Source organism: Takifugu flavidus, chromosome 20 (genome assembly GCF_003711565.1).
Source record: "Takifugu flavidus isolate HTHZ2018 chromosome 20, ASM371156v2, whole genome shotgun sequence".
NCBI classification, from domain to species: Eukaryota; Metazoa; Chordata; class Actinopteri; order Tetraodontiformes; family Tetraodontidae; genus Takifugu; species Takifugu flavidus.
In genome coordinates this window covers 10253026-10279253 of record NC_079539.1, presented here as the reverse complement: position 1 = coordinate 10279253, position 26228 = coordinate 10253026, and the positions used below count along the sequence as shown (strand labels likewise).

The window sequence follows — 26228 nt, the reverse complement described above, 5'->3', positions numbered from 1 at the left end:
TTAGGGTAAATCATTTTGCTTTTTTTAATCTCTGAATTTTGATCATCTTGATTCAGATTGTTTGCATTTCCAGAAAGTGTACTTTTAACATTTTTAGAAACAAGGCACATGTATTCTCTTTTTTTGTGAGTGAAGTGAATTATTTATTAGTCTGCTCAAGTAATCTATACACACTGTACAGTTGTTCCACACTTCTAGAGAAACTGTTCAGACAAGTACAGCAAATAAAATTCTATATTACATTTATCTTCCTGTAAAATCAAGAACATGTGAAGAGGTCATTACAGGTCATTTAACACAAATTTGCACAGAAACAGGAAAACAAACAGGTTTATATAACAACTTTGAATGAAAACACAGTTATGTATATAACACTTTTATTTTTGAATTTGCTGACAGGACAACTCAAGGAAAAATGTAATGTTTAAAGGAAAAGAAAGAGGATTTAAGATAAAATAAGATTTGGATTTTTTCTTTAATCTATAATAAATCTTACTATCTTAAATCAACTTTGGAGAAACCGTTTCCGGATGGGTGACTCAGAAGAAAGATTCCACGTGCCGCACCTACCGTTACCTGAAACCACTGTTCAGTCCCTGAACGCAACCCACCTGCAGCACTAAACCCCACCCACATACCTGGGAGAACCAGGAAGTCGGTATCGGGACGTGACGAAATCAAAATATCAGCGAAAATTTGGTTTCTTTTGTTGTTTTGTTTGTTTCTTTTGCGTTTCTTAAAGTCCACACACACTTTTATTTGCGGATTAATCCAGAGAGACTTACCTGGTAAGTATAGATGATTTATTAACGTCTTGATGTCGATGTTTTCGCCCTGTTCACCCACGCTGGGTGCCATATTACTAATGCCCTGAATCATTCTTACAGTTACATTAGTTGTGCTAAAGCCCAGAAAAATCAAAACGATGTTATTCTTCAGGGTAGATGTCTTTTTTCCTCAGTTTTTTACCTACGACAAATAAGACTTGTGGCTTGACTAACATGTAAATTCAATATTACATGTCAGTTAACGTAGATCCGGTTTTTAGAATTATTTAAATAACTACAGAATCGCAGAGATCTAATCCGCGGGTTGTTGGGACCTTTTTCGATATTTGAAGAATTTATGGCTGTTTACCCCATGTCCTCTTTAGTATAGGTAACGTAAGTAAACAAGAACTGTAATTCTACATGAAGATTTTATTTTTTTGAGGAAAATATCCCATCCTTATTTAAGATTAATTGAAATACAACATAATCTTTTTTATGTAAAAGGAGAAAATTGAAATTAAACAGGTATTCCAACAAATAATACAATACATCCTATCATTTATTTATTTATTTTTATCTTTGACCATATGTCAGTCAAGTTTAAAATTTGTCTGTATTATACAGGAGTTAAATGTCTTTATGCTATGTTACATAATTGTATTGTGATTCATTTGCAGGAGCAAGTAAAAACCATTTAAATAGCACAATATTTAGAACCTCGTTCGTGGCCTAAACTATACACAGAACAGCTAAAGTGTTGTTGATCCCCAAATGGATGGATAGACATGGATAATTAAAATTCAGCATGAATGAGACTGGTGACATAAAGCTGCACATATATTTTGCATGGGGTTGTCAACCTGGGTAACACATTTAAATTCTGTTCATGGTATAAATGCATAGTTCAGTGTAATCCATCTGAATGTAATATCAGCATTAGCGGCTCACCTTTTTCCTTGGCTACAATCTGATCTTGTGACCATCCAAAGATGGCAGTGCTGAGAAAGATCTACCTACTGGTACATCAAAAGAAGGTTTGTAACTTCTGGGCATGCCTTGTGCCCTGGCTAGGCCAGCTTTTTGCACATCTGATTTTCCCACCTGGTCATCTTGCTCATAGTGGGCATATGGACTCTGTCTGTGAGAATCTTTTTGTTTCCATATCTCTAAACTGTCACTGCAGGTTTTTGAGTGACATGTGTCCCTTGGTCTGCCCTGCAGTTGTATACCACACAGAGATTGCGTAATGGCCTGGGGCCTCAGTACTGCAGCACCACTCGTGCAGCATGTGGGGGAAGTGACGAGGGGGAGGGCAAAAAACTGCTTATGTAAAAGTATTAAGATGGACAAACATGCCAAGCTAACCCAGAGGAAATAAAAACAGTGTTATTAGAGTTTGTAGATTCTGGAAAAACCAGCAAAAGATGAACTTAATGGAAGACTGAGCTGCTCCACTGAAGTGTTTTAAATCTAAGGCTTATTAATAATTAAAAAGCTGTTCCCTGCAGCAATGATGGATCTGTCATTCACAACATTTGAGCTCTTTTGACAGTGTAAAATGTCTACGGGACACCTATTGCTGCATAAAATTCTGATAAGACTTGTTGCAGCATGATTTCCTGATCCCACTGTTTTGTTGTGTCTTTTTTTATTTTCAAGAAGTAGTCATGATGCTGTTTGTGTAGGAAATGCTGCTTCTTGCTTAGTGAGTTTAGTTAGTTTGGTCAACTCTTTGTTTTCTTAAGAAATGAACTAATCTAGATTCATATAGAAGAAGATGGCATATTAAGAAGAAGTAAACATTTTCTACTCTCCTCACTTGACCTCTTGTTACAAAAGTAGTTGGCAACCCGCTCGTTGAGCGCTGTGTGGGATTTCTCTTACTGAGTGAAATCTTTAGCAGCTCTCATGGCACAACCACCCTGAGCCGTAATCCAAACCGCTGGAATGTAAATCCTCTCAGTAGATTTTAGTTTACGGCATTTCATGAAGAAGCCTCAGAGATTATTTATTTCAGACATCACGGAACATGGCGGTCTGCTCTATCTTATCCCTTTTAATCATATACATTTTTCTTACACAGAGGATTAAGGCAATCTATTATTGAATCTACAGCATTTGGATTTTGCATTTCTATAGTTATTAAAACAAAATAAAAAATAACACATTCAGTCTAAATTTCTAAATAATATTTTAAGATTAGATATTTACATTGAATATGTGCATTTCTTTTGAGAGGATTTAATAGTAATCATACAGATGTGAATAAAACCTCTATAGGGCTATATGAGGAGGAGGGAAATGGGGCTAGACTAAGCCTAGATGTGGGATTATGGAGGAGGGGATGGTGAGCATTCATGATCTGTCAGAGCTTAGTACCACAATTACCCCAGCAGAGGCAGTATTGGCATGGCACAGGCTGCATTTTCATTACTATAATGTTGAGAGAAGCTCCAAAATTATGTAAGAGTGACGTGCCTTCGCCCCCCCCACAGTCAGCCCAGCGCCTGGCAGAAACGGGCCCGTCTTTTTTGTTTTCATCCTCCTTCCGCGGAGAAGCCAAAAGGACATCTGTTGGAGTCATCTTTCATAGACAGTAATCATAGCAGCCACGGCACGGGACAGCACCCCTCCGGGGGCCGATGTTGTGCCTCTTTGTCATGGAGGAACTGATATTCTGGGGTGGCAAGAAGGAGCGAGGGAGCCTTCAATATGCAGAAGGACACGAGCAAACGTGGTGATCCTGCATCTGCAGGTGATCTTGCACTTTTTCACAAGCCCATGGGAATATAGTAGCAGTCGAGACGGTGTTCTGCATGTGAGGCAGTCGGGAGTAGAGCTAGAAGATGAAGTTTAAAAAGTTCATCACAATCATGCAGGCAGCCATGGGCATCGTACCGCTGAACAAACGGGAGCTTTTGCCCCCAGGCAGGAAACTGTGGAGACCTCAAGGGTGAGTTAGATTACTTAGGTTATTTGTTTATCGCACAACAACACGATTCGATTAGATGTAGAATACGTGGATATTGGAATATAGATTCATTCACTTTGATGTTGATGCTAAAGGAGACTTATTTATTTTAGTTTTTAACTCGGTGTATGTGAAATGGCTCACGTTTCCCAAAACATTTACAAGCTTCTGTCATGTAAACAAGTCCAGATTTGATAAGAACCCTTCTGACACACTTATGCAAAAAATATGCACTAAATGCAATGTTCCATGGTTCCAGCAATTCCTTTTGGTCTCAACTCGTTGGCATCTCCGATGGATCCACGACAGTAGCTGCCTGTCCCAGAATAAAAACAGCCTGGTCTCTGGCGACCATACGAGGGTCTTAAAAAACAAAACAACCAAAACATAACAAACCACATGCAACCAATCCCCAACTAGATGGCTGGAGGGGTGCGGGTTTGTACGGTGCAGATGTAAATGTACTCACCAAACAGCTGGAGTTAGCTCAGCCATCAGCGGCGTTAGCGTAGCTCCGCTCCAGTGTAGATCCACCTCTGAGTTCCATGAACGTTCACGACAATTGCAGAAACCTTGGTGGGAAGGACGAGCTGGTGAGACTATTGTCAAGGCTCAGTCTGGTGTTCACGTGATAGAGAAGAAGTGCTGTGTTTTCTGGTATATTTATTCACCTCAATATGTCCAATCTACTGAGCTGATTTGAAGTATTGGAATTATTTTAGACAATAGCAGAAAACAAGTTTACTGCCAGTATTACACGGGATTGTCAACTTGGGAATCAGCGTGTCAAGTTTATCATGTCTCATAATGAATATAATTAATTTGTAAAAGTTTGTTGCTCTTGAAAATGTAAAGGTCCGTCACATCAGAGATCCTTTCCTTGTATTTTGGTATATCTATGAGTCGTTTTTTGTAACAGCACATATTAATGGGAAAAGAAGTACTATACATTCATTGGTCTTGCTTTACATCTGATTAAGTCAGTGAATGTTGCAAACACTAAACCAGCCTGTGCATTATAAAGATGAGAGAAAAAATAATTTTGTGATCTCAGGCTTTTAGACACGTGGGTGATTAGAGTGATTCTGTGCTTGTATGATGGAAGATTACAGAATTACAGACTGCAGCTTCATCAACTATTAGAAGTGAATAGTTGAAATTCTTTTTTATCTGTCCAAACAGAGACCAGCCTGGTACAGATCAGAACAGCACGTATCTGCTCAAGTGTAGCCGTAAATTCCGCTGGACCAGAGAAGCACAGTACTTGTATCTTCGCCGCCTTTCTTCACACAGCTGCTCAGCTATTACAATGGTAAGGTTTTATTTTTTTAGTCTTAAACATTAGTAAAGCTATATAAAGGATTTGGTTTATTGTTACTTCTCTGGGTTTTTCTAAAACACTTTTGGGTAAAATTCAGTCTAGTACATTTAAATGTGGTCTAAATGTGTCTTTTGGCTGGGCTACTTCTAACTTTAGTTATTCATCTACCCATTTTCGATGACTGTCCGTTTCTCTGTAAAAAGAAATCATGGCTTTTAATCTACTCTTTCAGAACATTGTAAATGGATTTTTTTATTTTTTTTTAAAATTGTAGTCCCAAAACAAGTTGTTAAGCTGGAACAGGGCTCCAATATTGAAACATGAAACTCATTGTGCCACTGATTCTGCAAGCTTGTGTCACTGCTGGTATGCACTAGGCAGGGTGATGATTATTAGAGGAGGGATGTGGTGTTGATTCTTTTAATAGTATGATTCAATGAATGTCTCAAGTTAATCCTACTGCTTTGCATTAAAGTGGCCTGTTTAAGGTCAATTCACATACTACAGTTAACAGGAATTGTTGGAGTTTTACATTTGTCCTTAATATTCTGTACCATTTTACCTCTTAAGTGTGGCTGGTGTAAATTAAAATTTGTTGTGAGGTGTGTTTTGCTTCTTACGGTATATATATATATATATATATATATACACCGTATATATACGGTATATATACGGTATATATATATATTTATTTATTTATTTATTTATTTTAAACAATTTGTCTCATACTGACACAATACCAGATATGACATGATCAAACATGAGCACACATGCACACACAAGTGTTTTTATGGGGCAGTTTTGTCATTAGTGTTGCAAGATTAGAATAAGTGCATTTACTCGAATCAGTGTGTGTGTGTGTGTGTGTGTGTGTGAGTGTGAGTGTGTGTGAGAGAGAGAGAGAGAGAGAGAATCACAGCAGGCAACCTCAATTCAATTCAAGGTTTGGCCTGATCCATTTCGGGGGTATTACGGGAGTATATTTTGTCTATAAATGTGTTTTAATCGATCCCCATCTTGTTGTTACGGAGAACTAACGGAATAATTTTCCAGCGTGACATAAAATGAAAGTTCCCCACTACTGTTTTGTTTTGTTGCAATTTATCACAATTTCCTTCGTGCCTAAACCTCTTGATCCCCCCTACTCCCATTTGTCTTAATCTCAACCGAGCGAGCGTCGGTGCTAAGTTTTGCACTAAAATCTAATCTTTTGTTTTATTCTACAAAATAAGACGGCGATATTAAAGACAAATACACAGATTACCGCAACAGTCAATATCTTTGCAGTTGTTCTTTTTGGGCTCAGAATATTTCTTAGCCGTCATAGTTTTGGTACCAGTCCCAGACTGGTCAAAGTGCATGATGCCAGTAAACGGCGGGGGGCTGCTTTCTTTGAACAGATACGCAACTCAGTATTTCACCGTAAGTACTTAAATGGCTACATCTGAATTATTTGTGAATGCATTTGAACTTGTTCAAACAAATGCTGTAAGACCGCTTTTTATGTGTTTATAATGTAATGGCGGAGTTTTACATGAAGCTATTGGCGTCACGCAGCACCTGCCGTGATAGCTGCCATTTGTTGTTAGGAAACGTGATCAAATTAAATATCCCATCTTTTGAAACTTTACGTAGTTATTTAATTTGGAATCGGTTTCATCCGTCGCTGTTCCTTTAATTTTATACACCATATTCGGCTTCTTATTTGGGTGGTTTTTATGTTTGCCTAGATGTATTGATGTTGTTGCCCGTTGCAACACTAGAGAATATGCGATGACTTTCTTGTTGAAATGAGTTTAATTCCTACAGTAGTTATTTTTGAACGGACATTATTTCTCGTACCTTGCTGTGTAATGTGAGTATCCCTCCACTAGGGGGAGGAGTTGTTCAAGCTTCCTCCTGTTCGCCTGTGAAGCAGCTTCAAAGCGAAAAGAAAATGTGTGATGTAAAATAAGAAACAAGACACCAATTACATCATACATTCAATCAAACTGCAGTACAACATTTTTGATTCATTCATATGATTAAGACTAAGAGTATCACATTTTGTTTTTATACACAGCTGGTTTGTGTGTGTGGGCGGGGGGTGCTGTTTATTGCTATATGAGTAAAATTAGCATTTTTGTTTTACTCTATAAACCACTGACATTACTCCTAATTTCCAAAAACAAATATTGTCATTTAGAGTATTATTTTCGGGAAATAACACAAAAACAAGTTCATATTCATTTTTAAAACACATTACTATTTTTTTCTTTTACTTTGGAAGTGTTTCAGTATTTAAAATCAGTGTTTGGTGGAAGAACCCTGAGTGGCAACCATAGCTATCGTGCTCTCCCCCAGTTCACGTTGGGTGACTTTAAACCATTGCTGGTGCAAACATTCATGCAGCTCAGCTGTTTTTATTGGCTTGTGACCATCCATGTTTCTCTTCGCATTTGAGAGCTTTAGCGTGGGGTTCAGACCTGGAAATTGGGCTGGCTAAGCCAAGGTCTTAAACACTTAAACACTCATATCTATCAGTGTTGCCATGTTGGTGAATTTCCGGCTAAAATCTGTCAACTTTCCTAAATCATTTTGCTGACTTTTATTGCCAAAAGCAACCGAGTTTCTCCTCAAGAACAACTACATCGACACTTCAGTGCAGAAGGGTGGGATCCCTGGAGTCCCCGGCTGTCTAGAGCACAATGGTGTAGTCACACAGCTCATCACAGCACATCTCCTCTACCTCCCCTTCACTCTACTTCTCCTCTCCTTTACCCCTCTCCTCTCCTCTCCTCTCCTACCTATCCTATCCTCTACCTGTCCTCCCCCTTCTCCTCTCTCTTTACCCAGCCGGCCATCAGCAGGAGGGTCCCCCTACATGAGCCTGGTCCTGCTCAAGGTTTCTTCCTGTTAAAGGGGAGTTTTTCCTTGCCACTGTTGCTTGTCTGGGGTCAGGCCCTGGGATTCTCGAAAGCGCCTTGAAACAATTTTGATTGTATAAGACGCTATATAAATAAAGATTGATTGATTGATTGATTGATTGATCAGAGAGGCCCATGAGAGCAAAGGAGAACTAGCGGTTTTGTGGTTGGACCTGACTAACGCCTACGGGTCCATCCCACACAAGCTAGTTGAGCTTGCACTACACCTACACCATGTTCCCAGTAAGATCAAGGACCTGATTCTGGATTAATATAATAACTTCAGTCTCAGGGTCACTTCAGGGTCAGTAACCTCAGACTGGCATCGCCTTGAGAAAGGAATAATAACAGGCTGTACCATCTCCGTCGTTCTCTTCGTACTGGCGATGAATATGGTGGTAAAGGCGGCTGAGGTGGAGTGCAGAGGGCCTCTATCCAGATCAGGTGTTCGACAGGCCCCCATAAGAGCCTACATAGACGACCTTACCGTCACAACAACATCAGTCCCAGGGTGTAGGTGGATCTTGCAGGGTTTGGAGAGACTCATCCTATGGGCTAGGATGAGTTTTAAGCCCACCAAGTCAAGGTCCATGGTACTGAAGAAGGGGAAAGTGGTGGACAGATTCCGATTCTCAATCTCAGGAACCGTAATTCCATCAATCACGGAGCAACCAGTCAAGAGCCTGGGAAAGCTCTTTGACTCCAGCCTGAAGGACACTGCTGCTATCCAGAAGTCTACGGAAGAGCTTGGAGGGTGGCTCACTAAGGTGGACAAGTCTGGCCTGCCTGGTAGATTTAAAGCCTGGATCTACCAGTACTCCATCCTTCCCAGAGTCCTGTGGCCTCTCCTCGTGTATGCAGTCCCAGTAACAACAGTGGAATCCTTGGAAAGGAAGATCAGCAGCTTTCTGCGCAGATGGCTGGGTCTTCCTCGCAGCCTCAACAGCGCTGCACTGTACGGGACAAGTAACACCCTGCAGCTACCCTTCAGTGGGCTCACTGAAGAATTTAAGGTGGCACACACAAGAGAAGCCCTACAGTACAGAGACTCCAGGAACTGCAAGGTGTCATCAGCCGGGATTGAGGTGAAGACAGGAAGGAAGTGGAAGGCAGAAAAGGCAGTGGATGTGGCTGAGTCACGCCTAAGGCAAAAGGCACTAGTTGGGGCCGTGGCAACAGGAAGAACAGGCTTGGGCTCCTTCCCAAAGACCCAAGTCAGCCATGCCCGGGGCAAAGAGAGAAACCACCTACTTCAGGAGGAGGTCCGAGCAGGCGTGGAGGAAGAGCGAGTGGGTAGGGCAGTGGGACTCCGGCAGCAGGGGGCATGGACAAGGTGGGAGAGCGCGTTACAGCGCAAAGTTACCTGGTCAAACATCATGCAGGCAGACTTCCACCACGTCCGGTTCCTTGTGGCGGCAGTCTACGATGCCCTCCCCAGCCCAGCAAACCTCCATGCGTGGGGAAAGAGTGAGACACCCACCTGTTCCCTTTGCTCCGGAAGAGGCTCCCTGGAACATCTCCTTAGCAGCTGCCCAAAGTCCCTGGCTGATGGTCGCTATCGCTGGCACCACGACCAGGTACTCAAAGCAGCGGCTGAGAGCATAGCCTTGGCCATTAGCACCAGCAAACACCATCATGCTCCGAAGAAGGCAATCTCCTTCATAAAAGCTGGAGAGAGACCTCGTGCAGGCCCACAGATAACAACGGGACTCCTCCACACAGCTACTGATTGGCAACTGCACGTTGACCTGGGAAAACAACTGTTATTCCCCCAGCACATCGCAACAACGTCTCTACGGCCAGACATGATCATCACCTAAAAGCACAGTGTAAAAGCACAGTCTGCTGCCCCCAATGAGCATCGAATGTTGTGAGATCCCTTTTCAAAGCACTTGGACGTCATCAGGATTCCTATCAGTAGCCCCTGTGGCACTCCCAAATGTAGTCAGAAGAGTCGCGCTCCACACCAAACACAATTGACGTGAATTTCTTGGGAATATTGCCAGCAGTGGGCTGGAGTCACCATGTGATTATTGACTCTCTCGGCACACCAGCTTGCAAATTTGCCCGAAAAGTTAAATGTGAATTTTTGATGAGGTGATGTGGCGACTTTGGCTTTTACCACAAAACTGGCAGGATTCACACCCCGTGTACCACGGGAGCCACAACGTTTGTGTCCTCACGCAAGTTTACTGATTTATTCTAATCTGGACACACAAATTGTCAAACATGTTTTGTGTCAACGTAATTTAAAATAGATATGCTTTTGCAAGGTCACAACTTATTATCCTTCATCCCCCCCACGCCTAACCTCCCGCCAATATAAGACCAAACAAGTTTCGGATCGAAGAAACTGATTGTTCATTCAAGAATCAGTCAAAGGAGGTTTGATTCAAATCAACATGCTATATTGTGTAGTTTGGAGCTGGGATAGTCGTAAACGGGTTTCAGCCCCATCGATTTTCACGCAGAGGCATTTAAGAACTTGAGGCAGTCAAGACCCAACTGCATCTCCTGTTTGAACCGCTGCAACTGCAAGACGAAACTCTGATCTGATACTTGATGACCTGAAATTGACGATATAGACCACCCGCTCCAAAGGTATCTCATCTGGGGTTAACCCTAACCCTTTATGAGGCAAATAAAGGGGCCATTGTTTTAACCCTAACCCTTTATGAGGCAAATAAAGGGGCCATTGTTTAGAAACTATCAGTATTTATGAGGATTGTCTGTCCATACTAGAAACTGAAGGGAGCTCCCTCCTTTCAATTTTGCCACCTGACCCAAAAACATTTCCTGATCACCGATTTATCCCTGTACACCGGTGAATTTTGTTAATAGAAGCAGGCCTGTGGAGGAAGATCGGTCCCAGACTGTCATTTGTGGCATTATCCTCCCTGATGGACTGAGTTTGATTGCTTAATGATTGTTTTTTTTATTAACCTCCACTTAAGCTCATTTATGGCTGTCTGCCACTGTAGATGAAGAAAAGGCACCATTAGTTGAAGTTGACTCCTTGAATGGACGGCCTTAAAAATGAGCAAAGAAGATGAAGCTTTGCAACTTGAGACATTTTTGTCTCAAGGCACCAGGCTACCACCTGTACCAAGAGTACATATCGGGATGTGGCTTTGAAGCATGACAATATTCAAAGGCCATATCAGTTTTATTTCACTCCCAGTGCTCTTCTTTTTGCAGCATTTATGCTCCTGCTCGACATCAGAGTTTTCGGTAGGTCAGAGGGAATAAAGGGTTATTGTAGCTGAGTGACCAGCACAAGTCGGCTCCTTATTTTATTTAAAGTGGAAATGTCAGTGTACAGTTTTTCCTTTCTCCACCTCGGCAACCCGCAGCCACTATGCACTTGCCGAACTATAATTTGGACTCTGAGCATGCGTAATGTTGAATTGACTTTGCCAGTGGGTGAATCAACAGCAAAAGTTCTCATAAGCCTTAAGCCTGATGGTGTATTGTTGTGGATGTATGTGGACAACTAATGTTGTATGTTTACACCGACTGTAGACGATGGGATTTGTGCAAAATGTAGGCCAGCAGAATCCCTCTTACGTCAAAGGCAGGCAGGCCAGCAGATGCAAGGAGAGCTGCTGGTGGTGTGCAGCTTGGGCTATGGAGGAGGCACTGCTGCACATGAGTGTGCCAGAGCACCGCTGGCAGTGAACAGAGACACACGCAGAAAGGAAGAGACAGCGAGCGCCAGTGATGAAGACTGTTCTCAGCTTACACAGGAAATGGGCTCATGCAGTCAAGACCATACGTATCCTTCAGGGACTCGTGAGTTTGATTGTGCAGCTTTGACTCCAGTTTGATCAGATCTGTGACCTGACTTTTCCAGGAATGGGCCGAGTTCAGTTGGTACATTACAGCCTCGGACCTGAAGAAATGGTTTTGGATTATGGAAATGTGTTTTTCCACAGAGGTTCATTCTATTTTCAGAGTTGCGGAGGGATTTGGTTGGAAATATGACACCGACTTCGTCAATTGGTTGATTGATAGTAGATGCACTGAAAATAATCATTGTGAAGCTGTTTTGTTTCATAACATGTCTGGCCTTGAACGTGATTTAATGAATGTGATTTAATGAATGTGATTTAATGTCTAGTCTAGTATTGTGAATCTATGTTTCTAAATGACCATGATATACTGTATGTATATGTAATGTGTATAATTATATAACCTCTGGGTAGTTTCATTGAATGGGTAACTCCAAAGTAATATTTCCTGAAGATATCTAAGTTTTGTCATTTTGCCATCAAATTGTCATGAACTTTTCAACTTTGTGTGCCATTGTCTTCGTAGCAGAGGTCTGATGTTTCTTCTGCCTGCTTGCTTCACAACAGCATAGGCTAATGAGCCATTAATGTTATTATCTCTCAAGACACTGCTAATCTGTCCAGTGAGATAATATCGAGAGTAATCTTTGTTTTTCTACCAACAGAACCCCGTCATGGAGGAGACCGTGTGGGAGCAGTATACTGTGACCCTGCAGAGGGTGAGTCCCTCTGCCCCAAATCACACCAGATCTGATTCTCGAGGGCCCAAATTACAGATATTTATAAATATGTTTTAATCCAGTCATTTATAATTCAGGGTTATTAAATCCAGTTTGGTTCTTTGCTTTTTAAAAACGTAATTATATGTCTCAGAGTAAACAAAATTTAACGCTACATGTAAAAATGTGAATGGCTGTGTGGAAACAAACCAGTTGAGCTTAGATAATCATCCTGATGGGTCTCGTGCTGATGTTCACCGATGCCAGAAAAGCAGATTTAGTGCAAAAACAGTCCTTTGCTGCAGGCTCGTAACCTTTTACACAACTGCAGCCAGCTGTCACGCTCTGCTCCACAGATCTATTTCTCAGCCTTTTAATCATTTGATGTCTGAGGAGCTTTTTTGCCCAGGTTTTTATGGCACAAAATATGTGTGTGTGTGTGTGTGTGTGTGTGTGTGTGTGTGTGTGTGCGCGCGCGCGTGTGTGCGTGCGTGCGTGTGTGCGTGCGTGTGTGTGTGCGCGCGTGTGTGTGTGTGCGTGTGTGTGTGTGTGTGTGTGTGTTTCTCTCTCTCTCTCTCTTTCACTTCTTGGTACTGACCAAGTACCAGTTATCTTATGCACATAGTCCTGGTGCTCTTTTATTTCCTTGAAATTTCTTTGACTTTTTATCAAGCCATGGTGCATTTGTTCAACTATTTAAAAAAAATAAAAATTAATTGTGACAATGTGAAATTGGCTAAACCAGTGAGATGGAAAAATGAAAGTCTCCCCCTTATGTTGTTATTCGGCATAGTTTTCCACATAGCACATAAATCCTGTCATCCCATATTGCAAGAGATTAGAATCGCAGAGGAATGCTTTCTGGATCTTTACAGTCTTTCCTTTCATTTTTAAATCTTTGTTTGAAATTTGAATAACACTTTACTGCTTTTTTTCTTCCCAAATCTCATATTCCATTCTCTGGGGACCTTCAGGCTTTATCAAATACACACGCATTTTAAATATTGTGCTTGTAAATCGAAATATTTAGACATTACTATGCAACTCTCCTGTTTCTGCCTCGTTCTTGTCCATTTTTATTAATTAATGCATTTTTAGGACGGGTCCTTTGCTTCCTGTTTTTCTTGTGTAGTTTCACTGTGTAGTTTCACCCACTGTCTGTGCAGCCATCTGTTACTGAGCAAAGTGGTGAATTGTATCTGGGTTTTTAAGTACAGATGGAAGGGAGAGGATAAAGACACAGGGTCATCAAATCTCTGACCTAATCTCATCTGGGCAAACTGGAGCAGTGGCAGGTAGAAATAAAGCTGAAATATGCTTACAAAGAAGTGGGAAGTCGTATGATCTAAACCGGAACAGTTACGTATACGCATTCGTTTTTGAGGATTGATTACAGACTTAGATTAAGTTCATGTAAATCATGCAGCTCCAGAATATGGATGTGCAGAATTGTAAAGCAACCACACGTGATTGTAGTGCCAACTCTGATTACAATCCCATCGTATACTCCCACACTGGATGCCAACACTATGGGGATCAACAGAAATGGCGTCTCGGGATAATACCTCACATGATAACCGTGTTTTCTTTTTATTTTCAGGATCCAAAAATGGGCTTTGGCATTGCTGTGTCAGGGGGAAGGGACAACCCAAATGAGGACACTGGCGAGACATCCATTGTGGTTTCTGATGTCCTGCAGGGAGGACCTGCCGATGGACTGTTATTGTGCGTACTGTTACATTTTGCTGATACAAAACGCATGAAGAATCCTGTCTCAGCCTCTACCAATGACTTTCAAAATACTTAAAATAAATAAGTAACAAGTTAAAATTGTGAATAATTGGATAATAATCAACCTACTTGACATCACATCACATTATATTACGGAAATCAACATTGATTCCTCATTTAATGAATATTGCATTAATTACACTTAAGATGTGCATTTGTCCTTTTTTAGTGAGAATGACCGTGTGGTACAGGTCAATGCCATCCCCATGGAGGGGGCCAATCACTCCTTTGCTGTCGGTACCCTTCGGAAGTGTGGCAAAGTAGCAAAAATTGTAAGTAAAAATTCTTTAATCGTTGTATAAACAGTATTTTTGGTTCGTTACGTTCTCGGATGCAATTTTCTTCGTTTGAACATCGTTTATTAACATTGTTAGGAACCACACTTATTCTCTTCTTTAGATTAAATAGCTGCAAGTTGCTACAAAGGCAAAATTGTTTCTTTTATTTACAATAAGGACGCGTTTATATTTTAAATATGGGCAGACCAATAATTGTTCTATGTGTGGCTTTGGTGCCAATGTGTCATCACAATAACACAAAATGATGTGGCTGCTCTTTTTCTCACTTTATTTTTACATTTTTGACAAATTGTGAGGACTATGTGGAATTAATGCGGTGTCTTTTTTACCACCAGACCGTGAAGAGGCCCAGAAAAGTTCCAGTCAATCTGCTCAACCTTCCCCCATCACCGGATGACAGAGTCTTCAACAATGATTACAACGATGATTACAACTATGACCCAGACCGCCCCAGTGGTGCACGAGACCACAGCACAGAGAGGGAACATGGCAGGGGCGAGTACATGGATAGTGGTTACCAAACGCGCGAGCGTGACTATGATCGGCGGGAACGTGGCAGGAGCACAGAAAGGGATTTGAGCCCAGGTCGACACTACAGGCGTGATGGCAGCAGAGGTCGCATTTTAAACAGAGATTACAGCCCAGATCAGCCACGTGAATACAGCCCAGACAGAAGATACCGCAGCGAGCGCGCATTAGACCGAGGAGACTACAGTCCTGACCGGCGCTACCGCAGCGAGCGTGCTATTGATAGGGAGCACAGCCCAGACAGACGCTATCGCAGTGAGAGAGCCCTGGATCGAGACCACAGCCCAGACAGACGTTACCGCAGTGAGCGCACATTAGACCGTACAAACAGCCCAGACCTGCGCCACAGAGGTGGCACAAATAGCCCACCTCGAGGGCGAGAGCGTGACCACAGCTTGGAACGAGGGCGCGATCACATTCCTCCTGAGCCCAGGAGGTACGATGAGCATCCAAAACGAAGTGGTAGCAGAGACCGCTTGGACCGCTCACCTTCACCCACTGCCATGCCCATCCCACTCCCTCGTCCCGTCCGAGCCATAGAGCCTCTGGAGAAACCATTAAATGTTCTGCTAGTGAAGAACCGCCCAAACGAGGGTGAGATGTTTATTATTCTCTGCTGTTATTTCACTGTGACCTTAATAGGTCGGTATGTGTGGTTCGATGAGAATATGAGCTTGTATGTTTAGTTTTTCTTACCTTTTTTTTAGAGTATGGCCTTCGTCTGGGTAGCCAGCTCTTCATCAAAGAGATGTCCAACACTGGACTGGCCAGCAGAGATGGGAACTTGCAGGAAGGTGACATTATATTAAAGGTATGATGGAAAATATATTGTTCATAGACAGATAGGATCACCTTGTGTGTTTAACATACAATATATTATACAAGAGGACCCGATGGGGGAGAGAGATCAGTCATGACAAACAGTCCTTTGATACTTTCTTGTACAATTTTATGACAAGATTTTTTTCCTCTCCAACATTTAATGATTCAGTGAACAGTGCTTCTAAGTTTTTTAGTTATCTTTCTTTAATTAGTTTTTTGTAATTACTGTCACACATTTGTAACTGTGCAGTCAGTGAGAGAGGTGCTGTTTATGATTTCCTGTTTTACATTTATATTTACATGGAAATTATTGCTTTATTACTATCACCACGGCAACCACTGGGTTAACTTATCGCTATTTTCCATATTTATCACTTAATATACCAGGTTTTTTTGTTTTTACCAGTTTTTTTTGTTTTTCACTTTCTTCCAGATTAACGGTACAGTGACTGAGAATCTTTCCCTCAGCGATGCGGGGAGAATCATTGAGAAGTCTCGTGGGAGGCTGCAGCTCCTGGTGCAGAGAGACAGTCGACAGGTGTTGGTTCACCTCCCACCAGTGGAGGACAGCGACTCAGAGCTTGATGGTGAGAGACTTTCCAAACTGAAAAGCAGCAGGTCCTACCCTGTGTAGAGGCCGACCTGTCGAATGGCCACCATCCACCATCATCACCATCATGTAAACCTACTTCTGGATGTACTCCATTGGAATTAATTGTGTTGCTGTTGTTGTATCTTATCCACAAAACCTGTTTTACCTGCATAAAATAAAAGTTTTGCTCACACATTGGTATTTAGTATTATTTAAATATTAATTTGCTATATAATGTGGATAAATTCAATATTTCATTATATGCACTATCAGCTAACTAGAAATTAATTAGTTTTCCACTTTCAATGATCATTCACTGCTTTTTTTATGTCTTTAGACCACCTTTTTAAAGTCACATGACTAGATGAAGTCCTTCTATTGGTCAGGACCAATCTAGATATGTGGTGTGAGTGGATTGTTCACTGACCACATGTTAATGGGGGGTAGCCAGAAGACTTGACCCACTTTGTCTATTTTTTGGACTGTGCGTGTTTGTGTGTGTGTTTGGACGTGCGGTAGGGCTCACTCACCTCACAGAGCAGGGTGATCAAATCTCCCATCATAATCCTACTGCTGGATATGACAGAATTTCATTAAGTTAAGATTTGCAGCACAGCGGTTGGCTGGTGTTTGTCAGCCACCTTTGGGTAAATAGGGAACACTCCGGTCTGATTGTGCGCGTGTACACGAGAGAATTTTCACCCACCTCAAATCATCCAAAGTGCATCTATTAATTTTTGCTGGTATTGTTCTTCATAAGTCCCTACATGGGAGTAATTTCTCTACGGACTATGTGCAGTCTATTCTGTACTGCAAAGTGTTGGTAAAAATGATTTAAGCTAGTTGATCACAAAACTGGGCATGCTGCCTGTTGTGTCCTCTGTTTTTGTGTGTTTTGGTGAGTCATTCATTTCCCCCTCTGGGCAATATGAATCATTTAGTCACATCGAATAATTTAGAAAACACAGCCGCAGTGAGCAGTTTTTTAACAATGAATTCTTTTGGTTTTTAATTTAAATTTAAAAAATGTTTCCGAAGGATATGAAGGGATTATGATATTCGACCTTGTTTCTTTTTGTTGCAGATATTTCAGAGATTGAGTCCTACCGGTCCTATTCTCCGCAGGAAGACAGACGGGATCACCACTCTGACTTATCATCCCACTCTTCTAATGAGAAGCTGCGAGAAAAGCCCAGGTGAGAGGACATTTAATCCGAAACAAAGTGTTTCTCTACCTTTTTATTAATCTGTAGTTCCAGAGAACTGTTTATTATTTCGTGGTTAGATTGCTGACGATTTATTTCAGAGGTTCGACATCAATGCCATCTAAACTTTGAATCATTTTTATAATGTAATGTGCATATTTTAATTACAGCGTCTACATTGAATTGATCAAGTCATTGTGGCAAATTTCAGCTGCACTTCTATAGACAATGAGTGGAGGCAGCTTAGTCTGTAGCGGGACTGCAAAGAAGCCCCAGTACGGACAAAACTTGAAAGGTGTTCTGGTAGTACGAGAAGGTGCACCTTCAGAATACCTGGAGAGCCAATGGTGCACCCTCCTCGTGACCCCGAAAGGGATCCTGTAGGATGTTTCTTAATTTATTTTAAACACTAGGGAGGACCCAGCTACTAGACTGGCAAAAATGGGTGCCATGGCAACACCATTCAAAGGCCCTGACAGGGATGGTAATCCTCTTTTGCCATCAGAGGTGGAGGAGCCTCGGTCAGAAGCATCTCCAGGTAAAGCTGTCTTTATATACATTTTCATTCATCCATTATTGCACTTGTTTTGACTAAACAACTGCCGTTCACTGGTTATTTTCTCTCTCCCGGACCATCCTCTCCAAACCTTAGAGATCCCAGTAGATCTGCAGTTTCTGAAATATTCAGAGCAGCCTGACAAAATGATGCTCGGTTTTAACTTCAGCAAATCGTCTCCACCACATCTACATGCCTAGATGCATTGGACTGGGGACATGTGTTTGGCTGATAAGCTCTTTGTCTTAGCAAGAAATGGAACAAGTGTTCCGGTGAGTGTATGGTCCCTTCAGCATGTCCTGGGTCTTCCCTGGGGCCTCCTCCTGGTGGGACATACCCGTAAAACCTCACCAGGGTAAGGAACTCAACTAGCAGATATAGAGCTTGACCTTTCAGCTCACCACGTTCTTCACCATGATGGACTGATGCAAAGTCCACCTCACTGCAGATGTGGCACAACCCACCTGTCAATTTTCTGAGGTTACGTCCGTGTGTCAAATGAGATAAGGTGTGTGTTGTGTGTTTTAATTAGTGGAGGGACTTGATTTAAAAAAAATAAAAAAAAAAAAAAATCAAGTCAAATTAATGAATGGCTTTCTGAAATCAACCCTCCTCATCAGTGCTGAGACCTGGAACTGTGGGTGACAAATGGAGGCTCATCATATATAACCAAGTTGACCACATGGCTTTCTTTGTCTTGAAGACAAAGGGAAGCACTTGAACCTCAAATGTCCCACAATCCTCCCGGTGTGAAACCCTGATCAAACTGTAGCCAGTGGAGACTCTGAAGTCTTCAGGATGCACTGAGCCTGGGACGCACTCGTGATCTTCTTATGAACTTTGCAAAACAATAGCTATCCAGCTATACTGATAACCCTCTGTGGCTGCACCACCGTTGGCTTCAGCATCCTCCCCTATGCTGTCAAGTCCTGCTGCTAAAACCAGACGAGCAACGGCACATTTTTGTCCAGCTGCACACCACTGACTGAAAATGCTTCTAGATGACACTGTTGCCTAATAATTGCAATATAGTCTTGGTTCATTTATACTTTGTGAAACTTAGAACTGTTAGGATGAACACAAAGCTGATAGCCCGGCAGGAATATAAGACACAAACACATTTTATGCTAACAAAAATTTATTTTCAAAAGAAGTCTTTAGACAAATGATTTGGGAATTGCTCCTTTGCTTAATCACTGAAGCAATGAATTTGATAGAGGAGTCAACGGTTATCCATTAGAATCTTCCCAGATTAGCCACAATTTCAGACACTTTTCAGTCTGGGCTGAGCTTGTAAACTTGGCAAAAGGGGAGAACATTGCAAAGTACAATACAGCTCTGACCATCGACCACCACCAGGTGATCATTTGACAGCCCTCTTTCACCAAGCGTTCCAGGCATGATGCCATAAGTCCGAACACATAACCAGAGTTGATCATTGTATCCTGGTGCTAAGTGCACATATGGACAATCCTCCCGATCAGTCACACACGAGTTGTAGTCCCCAGGCACAAGGCAGTCCCAGGAGGAAGAGCTCTCTAGCATTCAGTCTACAGAGTCCAACAGTAGGTATTTTGAGCTGCCGGTTGCACATAAGCACAAATAATTATCACACTAACACCTGCATGGAGCATCTTGCCCAGAGAAAAATCCAGAGTAAATATAGCCGAATCCACCTCAAAGGGAATGTCCCGGAAACCAAGGTGCATATCTCGCTGGACCCTCTCAACATCATGGATCAGCTCAGGTTCCTACTTAGTCATATTACACATCCCTATAGCTAGCCTCTGCACCCAAAGGTCAGACTGCCAAGTTCCAGCCCTTTGGTCCCCCTCTTTAGGCTGTGCCTTGCCAAGGTCCAGTGGCTACCAGAGGCTTGAAGCCCCAGACGACTGACGTGGGAATTTTTCTCTCTTTTACTACAGTAGCAGCTGTAGCTGCAGCCCCAAAGTTTCATGCTCCTCCTAAGGTGCCAATAAAACCGAGTGCTGAGGACCTGGAAGTGTACGGGTCAGTATACAACACCCATAATATGGTGTGTGTTCACTTGAACCTTGTTCTACATTTGGTATTTATGTTCATTTCTTGTTACATAGGCCAGGCACAGTGATGGTCCGTTTCCAGAAAGGAGACAGTGTGGGTCTACGATTGGCTGGAGGAAACGATGTGGGCATCTTTATCGCTGGCATTCAGGAGGACGGTGCAGCAGAGCAGGAAGGACTCCGTACAGGAGATCAGATCATGAAGGTCAGGGGAAACATTCACAGTCATGTTTCAGATGTTGGAGTCACTCTAGGATTAGGGACTCGATTAGAAAACTTTAAAATGAGATTCAGACGGCTGACAGTCACGTAGTGCTCAGTCCATATTGAAATCAAATTATTGGTTATCCTGAATCGTTCAGCCATATGTTTCCTCTCTTTTTATCAGGGATTATGATAGGGTTTGTTTAAATGTATGTCTTCTATGTTAAAGTACTGTTACCCTCTGACTCAGGTTAACAACATGGACTTCAGAGGCATGGTGCGGGAGGATGCAGTCCTCTACCTTCTGGAAATTCCCAAAGGAGATGATGTGACCATTCTTGTTCAGAGCAAACCTGATGGTGATCAATTAAATGGATTCAATTCAATTTTCAATGTCATTGATTTTTACATTTGTGTTTAGTGTAAAGGTTATTTGACATGATTTTCAGTGTATGAGGACATTTTGGAATCTGGAAGAGGAGACTCTTTCTACATCCGGACCCACTTTGAATATGAGAAGGAAGCGCCACAGAGCCTTCCTTTCACCAGAGGAGAGATCTTCAAAGTGACTGACACACTTTATGATGGCAAACTGGGGAACTGGTTGGCAATTCGCTGTGGCAATGACAATCAGCTGCTGGAAAAAGGCATCATCCCAAACAAAAGCAGGTGGGCCCAGCAATTGCATGTCTTTGCATTTCTTGTTTGATTTTTCTGTCTCTTGAGCTGCTGCAAGGTTGGGCTTATTTTGGTTTACAACAGGTATTGTGTGTGTGTGTTATACCAATCAATCAATCTTTATTTATATAGGTCTGTTACAATCAAAACTGTCTCTAAAGACGCTTTCCAGAATCCCAGGGCCTGACCAACAGTGGCAGGAAAAACTCCCCTTTAACAGGAAGAAACCTTGAGCAGGACCAGGCTCATGTAGGGGGACCCTCCTGCTGATGGGGGGCTGGGTAGAGAGAGAGGAGAGGGGGGAGGACAGGTTGAGGAGAGAATAGGCAGAGATCATAGAGATACATTAATTATAACAAGCTGTTAGCATAGAGTTGAGTGGGTCAAAGGTCAGCAGGTCAGCACATAGCTATGAAGTTGGTGACACCTGTAGATGGATACAGAGGGGGGAGAAGCAGAGAAACTAATGTAGCAAGTTATGTAGCACAGACAGTGAAGAATTAGTGAAAGCATGACTGAACATATTACTAAGTAAAGATTTTTGTTTCTGTGCTACAGAGCCGAACAAATGACCAACATCCAAAATGCTGCACGAGCAGCTTCAGGCAATGACAGGGGAGACTTCTGGAGGCTGAGAGGACAAAGGGCGGCTAAGAAGAAAGACTTGCGTAAAAGCAGAGAAGACCTGAGTGCGATTCCAGTCTCAACACGATTCCCTGCCTATGAGAGGGTTGTCTTGCGTGAAGGTATTATCATCACAGATCATTATTAACAACTGTTTTCTGTTGATTTTTAAACTCCACTCCTGTCTTTTTTGTTAGCATGTAGCTTAACGTCCTGTCTGATTTGATTTTTTCAGCTGGTTTCAAAAGACCTGTGGTCATATTTGGGCCTATTTCTGATGCAGTGAATGAAAAACTAGCCAGTGACATGCCAGAGGATTTTGTCATTGCAAGTAAGTGGTTCCTAACCTCTGTCACATGCTGCAGAAGGTGAGAAGGAATGTTTTAATTTCCATCCTACGCGAGTTTTTTAACTGGATGAAAAAACAGTGAATTTAAATTTGCTTTTGATATTAATTTATATTATTTCTTTGACACTGATATTGCCTTAAGAACGACTGTTTTTACATTTATCAGTCCTAGCCATGACCTATTAATTTAGTTTCTTCCTAAAAATAGATGACATCTGAGGTGACATCTTGTCACTCGTATTATTTGTTAACATTATTCTGGTTTATCTCACAAAACAAAATATAGCGATTTTGATAACAGCCTCACATTCCCCATTTTTTAAGGTTTTGGAAAGGCAAATTGTACTCTGAAACTGTACTAGAGAACACTAGTGAGTGTGACTGTGTATGTTTTACCAATGTTTATCTTTCAGAAACGGAGCCAAAAGATGCAGGAACTGAGAAGTCCTCTGGCGTGGTGAGACTGAACACCATCAGACAAATCATTGAGGAGGTATGGTTTAATAAAAGGTAGCAGCTTTTTGAAAAAATCTTATTCCTAATAATGTCAACGCATTTTTCCTCAGGACCGTCACGCTCTTCTTGATGTGACTCCTAAAGCCGTGGACACTCTTAACTACACACAGTGGTATCCCATCGTCCTCTTCCTGAACCCAGACAGCAAGCAAGGAGTCAAAGCCATGAGAAGCCGCCTCATGCCCGGTTCAAGTCGAAGCGCCCGCAAACTCTATGAGCAGTCGGTAAAGCTGAGGAAGACCTGCTCCCACCTTTTTACAGGTAGGCTTTTGTCATCGAATCCCTGACGCTGTTAACAGTAGTATTCACTGTAAGAGTTATGATTACGTTTCGTTGTTTGTTTGGTTATTAGTTCGTTATGATTTTGTGCTTGATTAGAATTTTTACATATTTATACAAACATTTACATGAGTGCCCAAATCTTAACATTTACTGTTTTTGTGTTTTCATTTCCTCTTGGTCATTAGCAACTATTGACTTAAATTCAGCCAACGATGCGTGGTACGGCAGTGTGAAAGATTCCATCCGGGAGCAGCAGGACAAAGCCGTTTGGGTGTGTGAGGGCAAGGTGGGTCTGAAACTGAACAATGTTAAGGAGATCTGCTGTTTTCATGTAGTACCAGGATAAATAAATACAATTATAAAGGAAAGCAGGTGTAAACTATGCAGAAGCTCCCCCGCAGCGGTCTAGTACACTGAGATGGAAGGTTGAGATCGTTAACTGCAGGCTTGTTATGTAGCGTCTGAAGGAGAAATGTGCTATGTTACAATTTATTATTTCAAAAACTTAATTTGTTATTTTGCCTTGTTTAGATGGATGGTTCAGACGAGGACCTGGATCTACATGATGACCGTATGTCCTACTTGTCAGCGATGAGTGCAGACTACTTGAGCATGGACAGCCGTCTCACCAGTGACTATGACGACACTGCGGATGAGGGCGGAGCTTACACTGACAACGAGCTTGATGAACCAATGGATGAGCCCCAACCTGTTTCTGCAATCAGCCGATCTTCAGAGCCAGTTTTTCCAGATGAGGTGGGAGGAGTTTAAAATGCCCCAATAGCTCTTTGATTTTCATATTCTGTTATTTATATTTTTAATACTTGTATTTCTATCAACCCTCCTGCATGTTTGCATGAGCAGAGGCCTCACCCCGAACCCAGGGTTCGTATGAAACGATCAGGGAGCAAAGAGATGTTGAACAGAGACCCCAGTCCTCCACCATCGTTTGTCCCTGAACCCCCAAAGGTGAGATTCCCCTCATTTCTTCCTAAAGCGCTACATATCCATTTTTTTTTAAAGTAATAACAATTCAGTGCATCCAAACAAATAATGGAACTCTTATACTTCACGAATGTGACAAATCGTCCCTTCCTGTAACAGGGACGGACTCAAATGCGCACAGATTCTGCACGGAGTTCAAGCAGCAACATCAGCAGCAGCGATGCCGTGGGTGGGAACAAGCTTCATCCCCCACCTGTGGCCCAAAAACCCAGCTTGGCTCGTCTGAGTCAAACATCAGAGGAGCAAAGCTCAGAGAAGGAGGGAGATGTGGAGGATCCTGCCAACAAATCTTTCCTAGGAAAGGTGATAGTCACATCATTTTTAGATTATGGGATTATTTATGGCACACGTCCTCTTTAATGAACTGTATAAACTTTAGGTTTTCTTTCTTTTTCTGCTTATATTGCTTCTAATATGTAACAGAGAAATGGTGGCCAGGTAATCAAGTGATCACATTGTCTTGTTTTCCCTCCTCCATCCGTACCTGTCATGGCCACATTATCATCCTCATTTCATTATTTTGCACTGCAGTTCATCTGAATCATAGCATGGTGGTGTGAAAGTCGCCTGTTGATCATCAAATCTAGGAGACTAAGGAACGTCAATGTCTTCTCCCTCAGATTAAGGCTTTTGAGAAGATGGACCACCTGGCCCGAGCTCAGCGGATGCTGGAGCTGCAGGAGGCTGAAAATGCTCGGGTGAGTTGGAGCGTCCTGATCAACTGTTCAGCACACTCCCTCCAGTATATCACAGGACAGAGCACACGATTGTAGAAATGATTGTACTCAGTCTTTTATTAGCTCTGACAGATCTGGGTCTGCTCTTGTTTTACACACAGCTGGAAATTGCCCAGAAGCATCCTGACATCTATGCTGTCCCAATGAAATTGCCAAAACCCAACATCAACCGTCCTCAGCCAATAGGGTGAGGCATCTTTTGTCTTCCACCAAGTTCCTACGTTGTTCCAAATTACACGATCATCAACTTTTTGTCTGGTTGTTCAGTTCCAGCTCTAACCCTGAGCCACAGGCTCCCTACAGGCCAACATACTCTGAGAGCAGAGGACATGAGGACAACGAAGCTGAGTACCGCAGGCAACTGGCTGAGCAGAAGAAGGGCTACTACAGCGCTCAGAAATATAAAGACACTGAGCTGTAGCTGCGATCATAAAGTGATATTTCCCCTGTGAATATGCAGTCCTCGTTGACATGGCGACAGTCACGTGGTCCCTCACATGCATGTAGTCCGATAAGGATGTCGGGGTGTTTTTGCCTTACCTGTTGAACTTCACATAAGTTTGTCTTGCAAACGTTTATAATCGCGGTCGCTCTGAACAACCAGCGCTTCCAGTTTCCTGCCTCTTTTTTAACCTGATGTTAAAGGTTGTGCTAGAGCCAATCAGCATCAAGGAGGGGAAATTGCCCCGAATTCCAACATATTATCATCAGTGACATTTACAAATATTGAATAGAATTTGAAGACAAACTGTCACCAGACCTTATAGAGAGTACACTACAACAGAGGAAACAACCTAAAACCATTTTATTACATTTCAGATTGAGTAGTCCTTATTCCTAAGATACCTTGAGAACCGGAAATGAGACGCATGCTGCTGTTGCTCTAAAATTCAGAGGTAACATTTAAAAAAGGATTTGGTAACTTTCACGTTCTTTGATTGGACAAATTCTTTTTCACAGTTTTTTATCCTGGCTATCACAGAATGGAGAATATTTGAAGTGCCTTGTAGGTCTGATGCAGGAAAAGAGTCTGTGAGGGTCTCTATTCTACACCCAATTCTCTGGGTCTCAGGGTTGGCATATTTCAGGATATTTCAGTAGAGAAATGCTGAACATCTCCCCGAAGGCCTCCTCTCCCACCTCCTCCAGGGGGATGCTGAGGCCTTCCTGAGCTGGACCACATCCATTCCTCAAACACACCTCTGGACTGAGCATTCCAGCTGACTCCTGTACAGTTACTGATGCTGCAGATTTCATGTTCATGTAGCATTTAGACCTCTGCACAAACAATATTTTTTACTTTTTATTTGTAGTTTCCAGCCACAAACAATAATGCATCTGTTATTTTTTTCATCATGAACTGTGGGGACAATCATTTTTATCATTTTCTTTAAATCTTGATTTTCTTTTCATTTAGTTTGTGACCATAATGTAACTTTATTGTTGCTTGATTGAAAAAAATAAACATTTTTACATAAAGTTTTAAACACTGTGAGAATTCCCTTTCTTTATATGAATGA

The 26228-nt window shown here is 42.1% G+C and overlaps 1 protein-coding gene across 8 annotated transcripts; it reads left to right on the top strand.

Annotated features, from left to right (window-relative positions):
* The first annotated feature begins 615 nt into the window (after positions 1 to 615).
* tjp2a (tight junction protein 2a (zona occludens 2)) lies at positions 616 to 26195 on the top strand. Of its 8 annotated transcripts, none has more exons than XM_057018588.1 (25): positions 616 to 788; positions 4924 to 5053; positions 12425 to 12478; positions 14079 to 14203; positions 14439 to 14541; positions 14904 to 15690; positions 15804 to 15907; positions 16352 to 16505; positions 17595 to 17706; positions 18129 to 18253; positions 20197 to 20281; positions 20368 to 20518; positions 20768 to 20876; positions 20967 to 21186; positions 21754 to 21941; positions 22055 to 22150; positions 22582 to 22661; positions 22735 to 22945; positions 23152 to 23252; positions 23498 to 23722; positions 23831 to 23935; positions 24071 to 24274; positions 24592 to 24669; positions 24810 to 24895; positions 24976 to 26195. In XM_057018588.1, the coding sequence occupies exons 2-25, from the start codon at positions 5051 to 5053 to the stop codon at positions 25127 to 25129; spliced, it is 3660 nt and encodes a 1219-aa protein (XP_056874568.1). In that variant the 5' UTR covers positions 616 to 788; positions 4924 to 5050; the 3' UTR covers positions 25130 to 26195. The 8 variants fall into 8 exon arrangements, with proteins under 8 accessions (XP_056874568.1, XP_056874569.1, XP_056874563.1 ...); XM_057018583.1 differs by lacking the exon at positions 616 to 788 and adding an exon at positions 3435 to 3723 and having other exon boundaries at positions 20200 to 20281; XM_057018581.1 differs by lacking the exon at positions 616 to 788 and adding an exon at positions 3435 to 3723.
* The last annotated feature ends 33 nt before the right edge of the window (positions 26196 to 26228 follow it).

Coding starts and splice junctions, on each gene's coding strand:
- tjp2a (XM_057018581.1), top strand. CDS start 3,617: ATGAAGTTTAAAAAGTTCATCACAATCATGCAGGCAGCCATGGGCATC. Junction 18,254..20,196: donor TCGGTCAGAAGCATCTCCAG/GTAAAGCTGTCT, acceptor CTTTTACTACAG/TAGCAGCTGTAGCTGCAGCC. Junction 22,946..23,151: donor CTGCTCCCACCTTTTTACAG/GTAGGCTTTTGT, acceptor CTTGGTCATTAG/CAACTATTGACTTAAATTCA.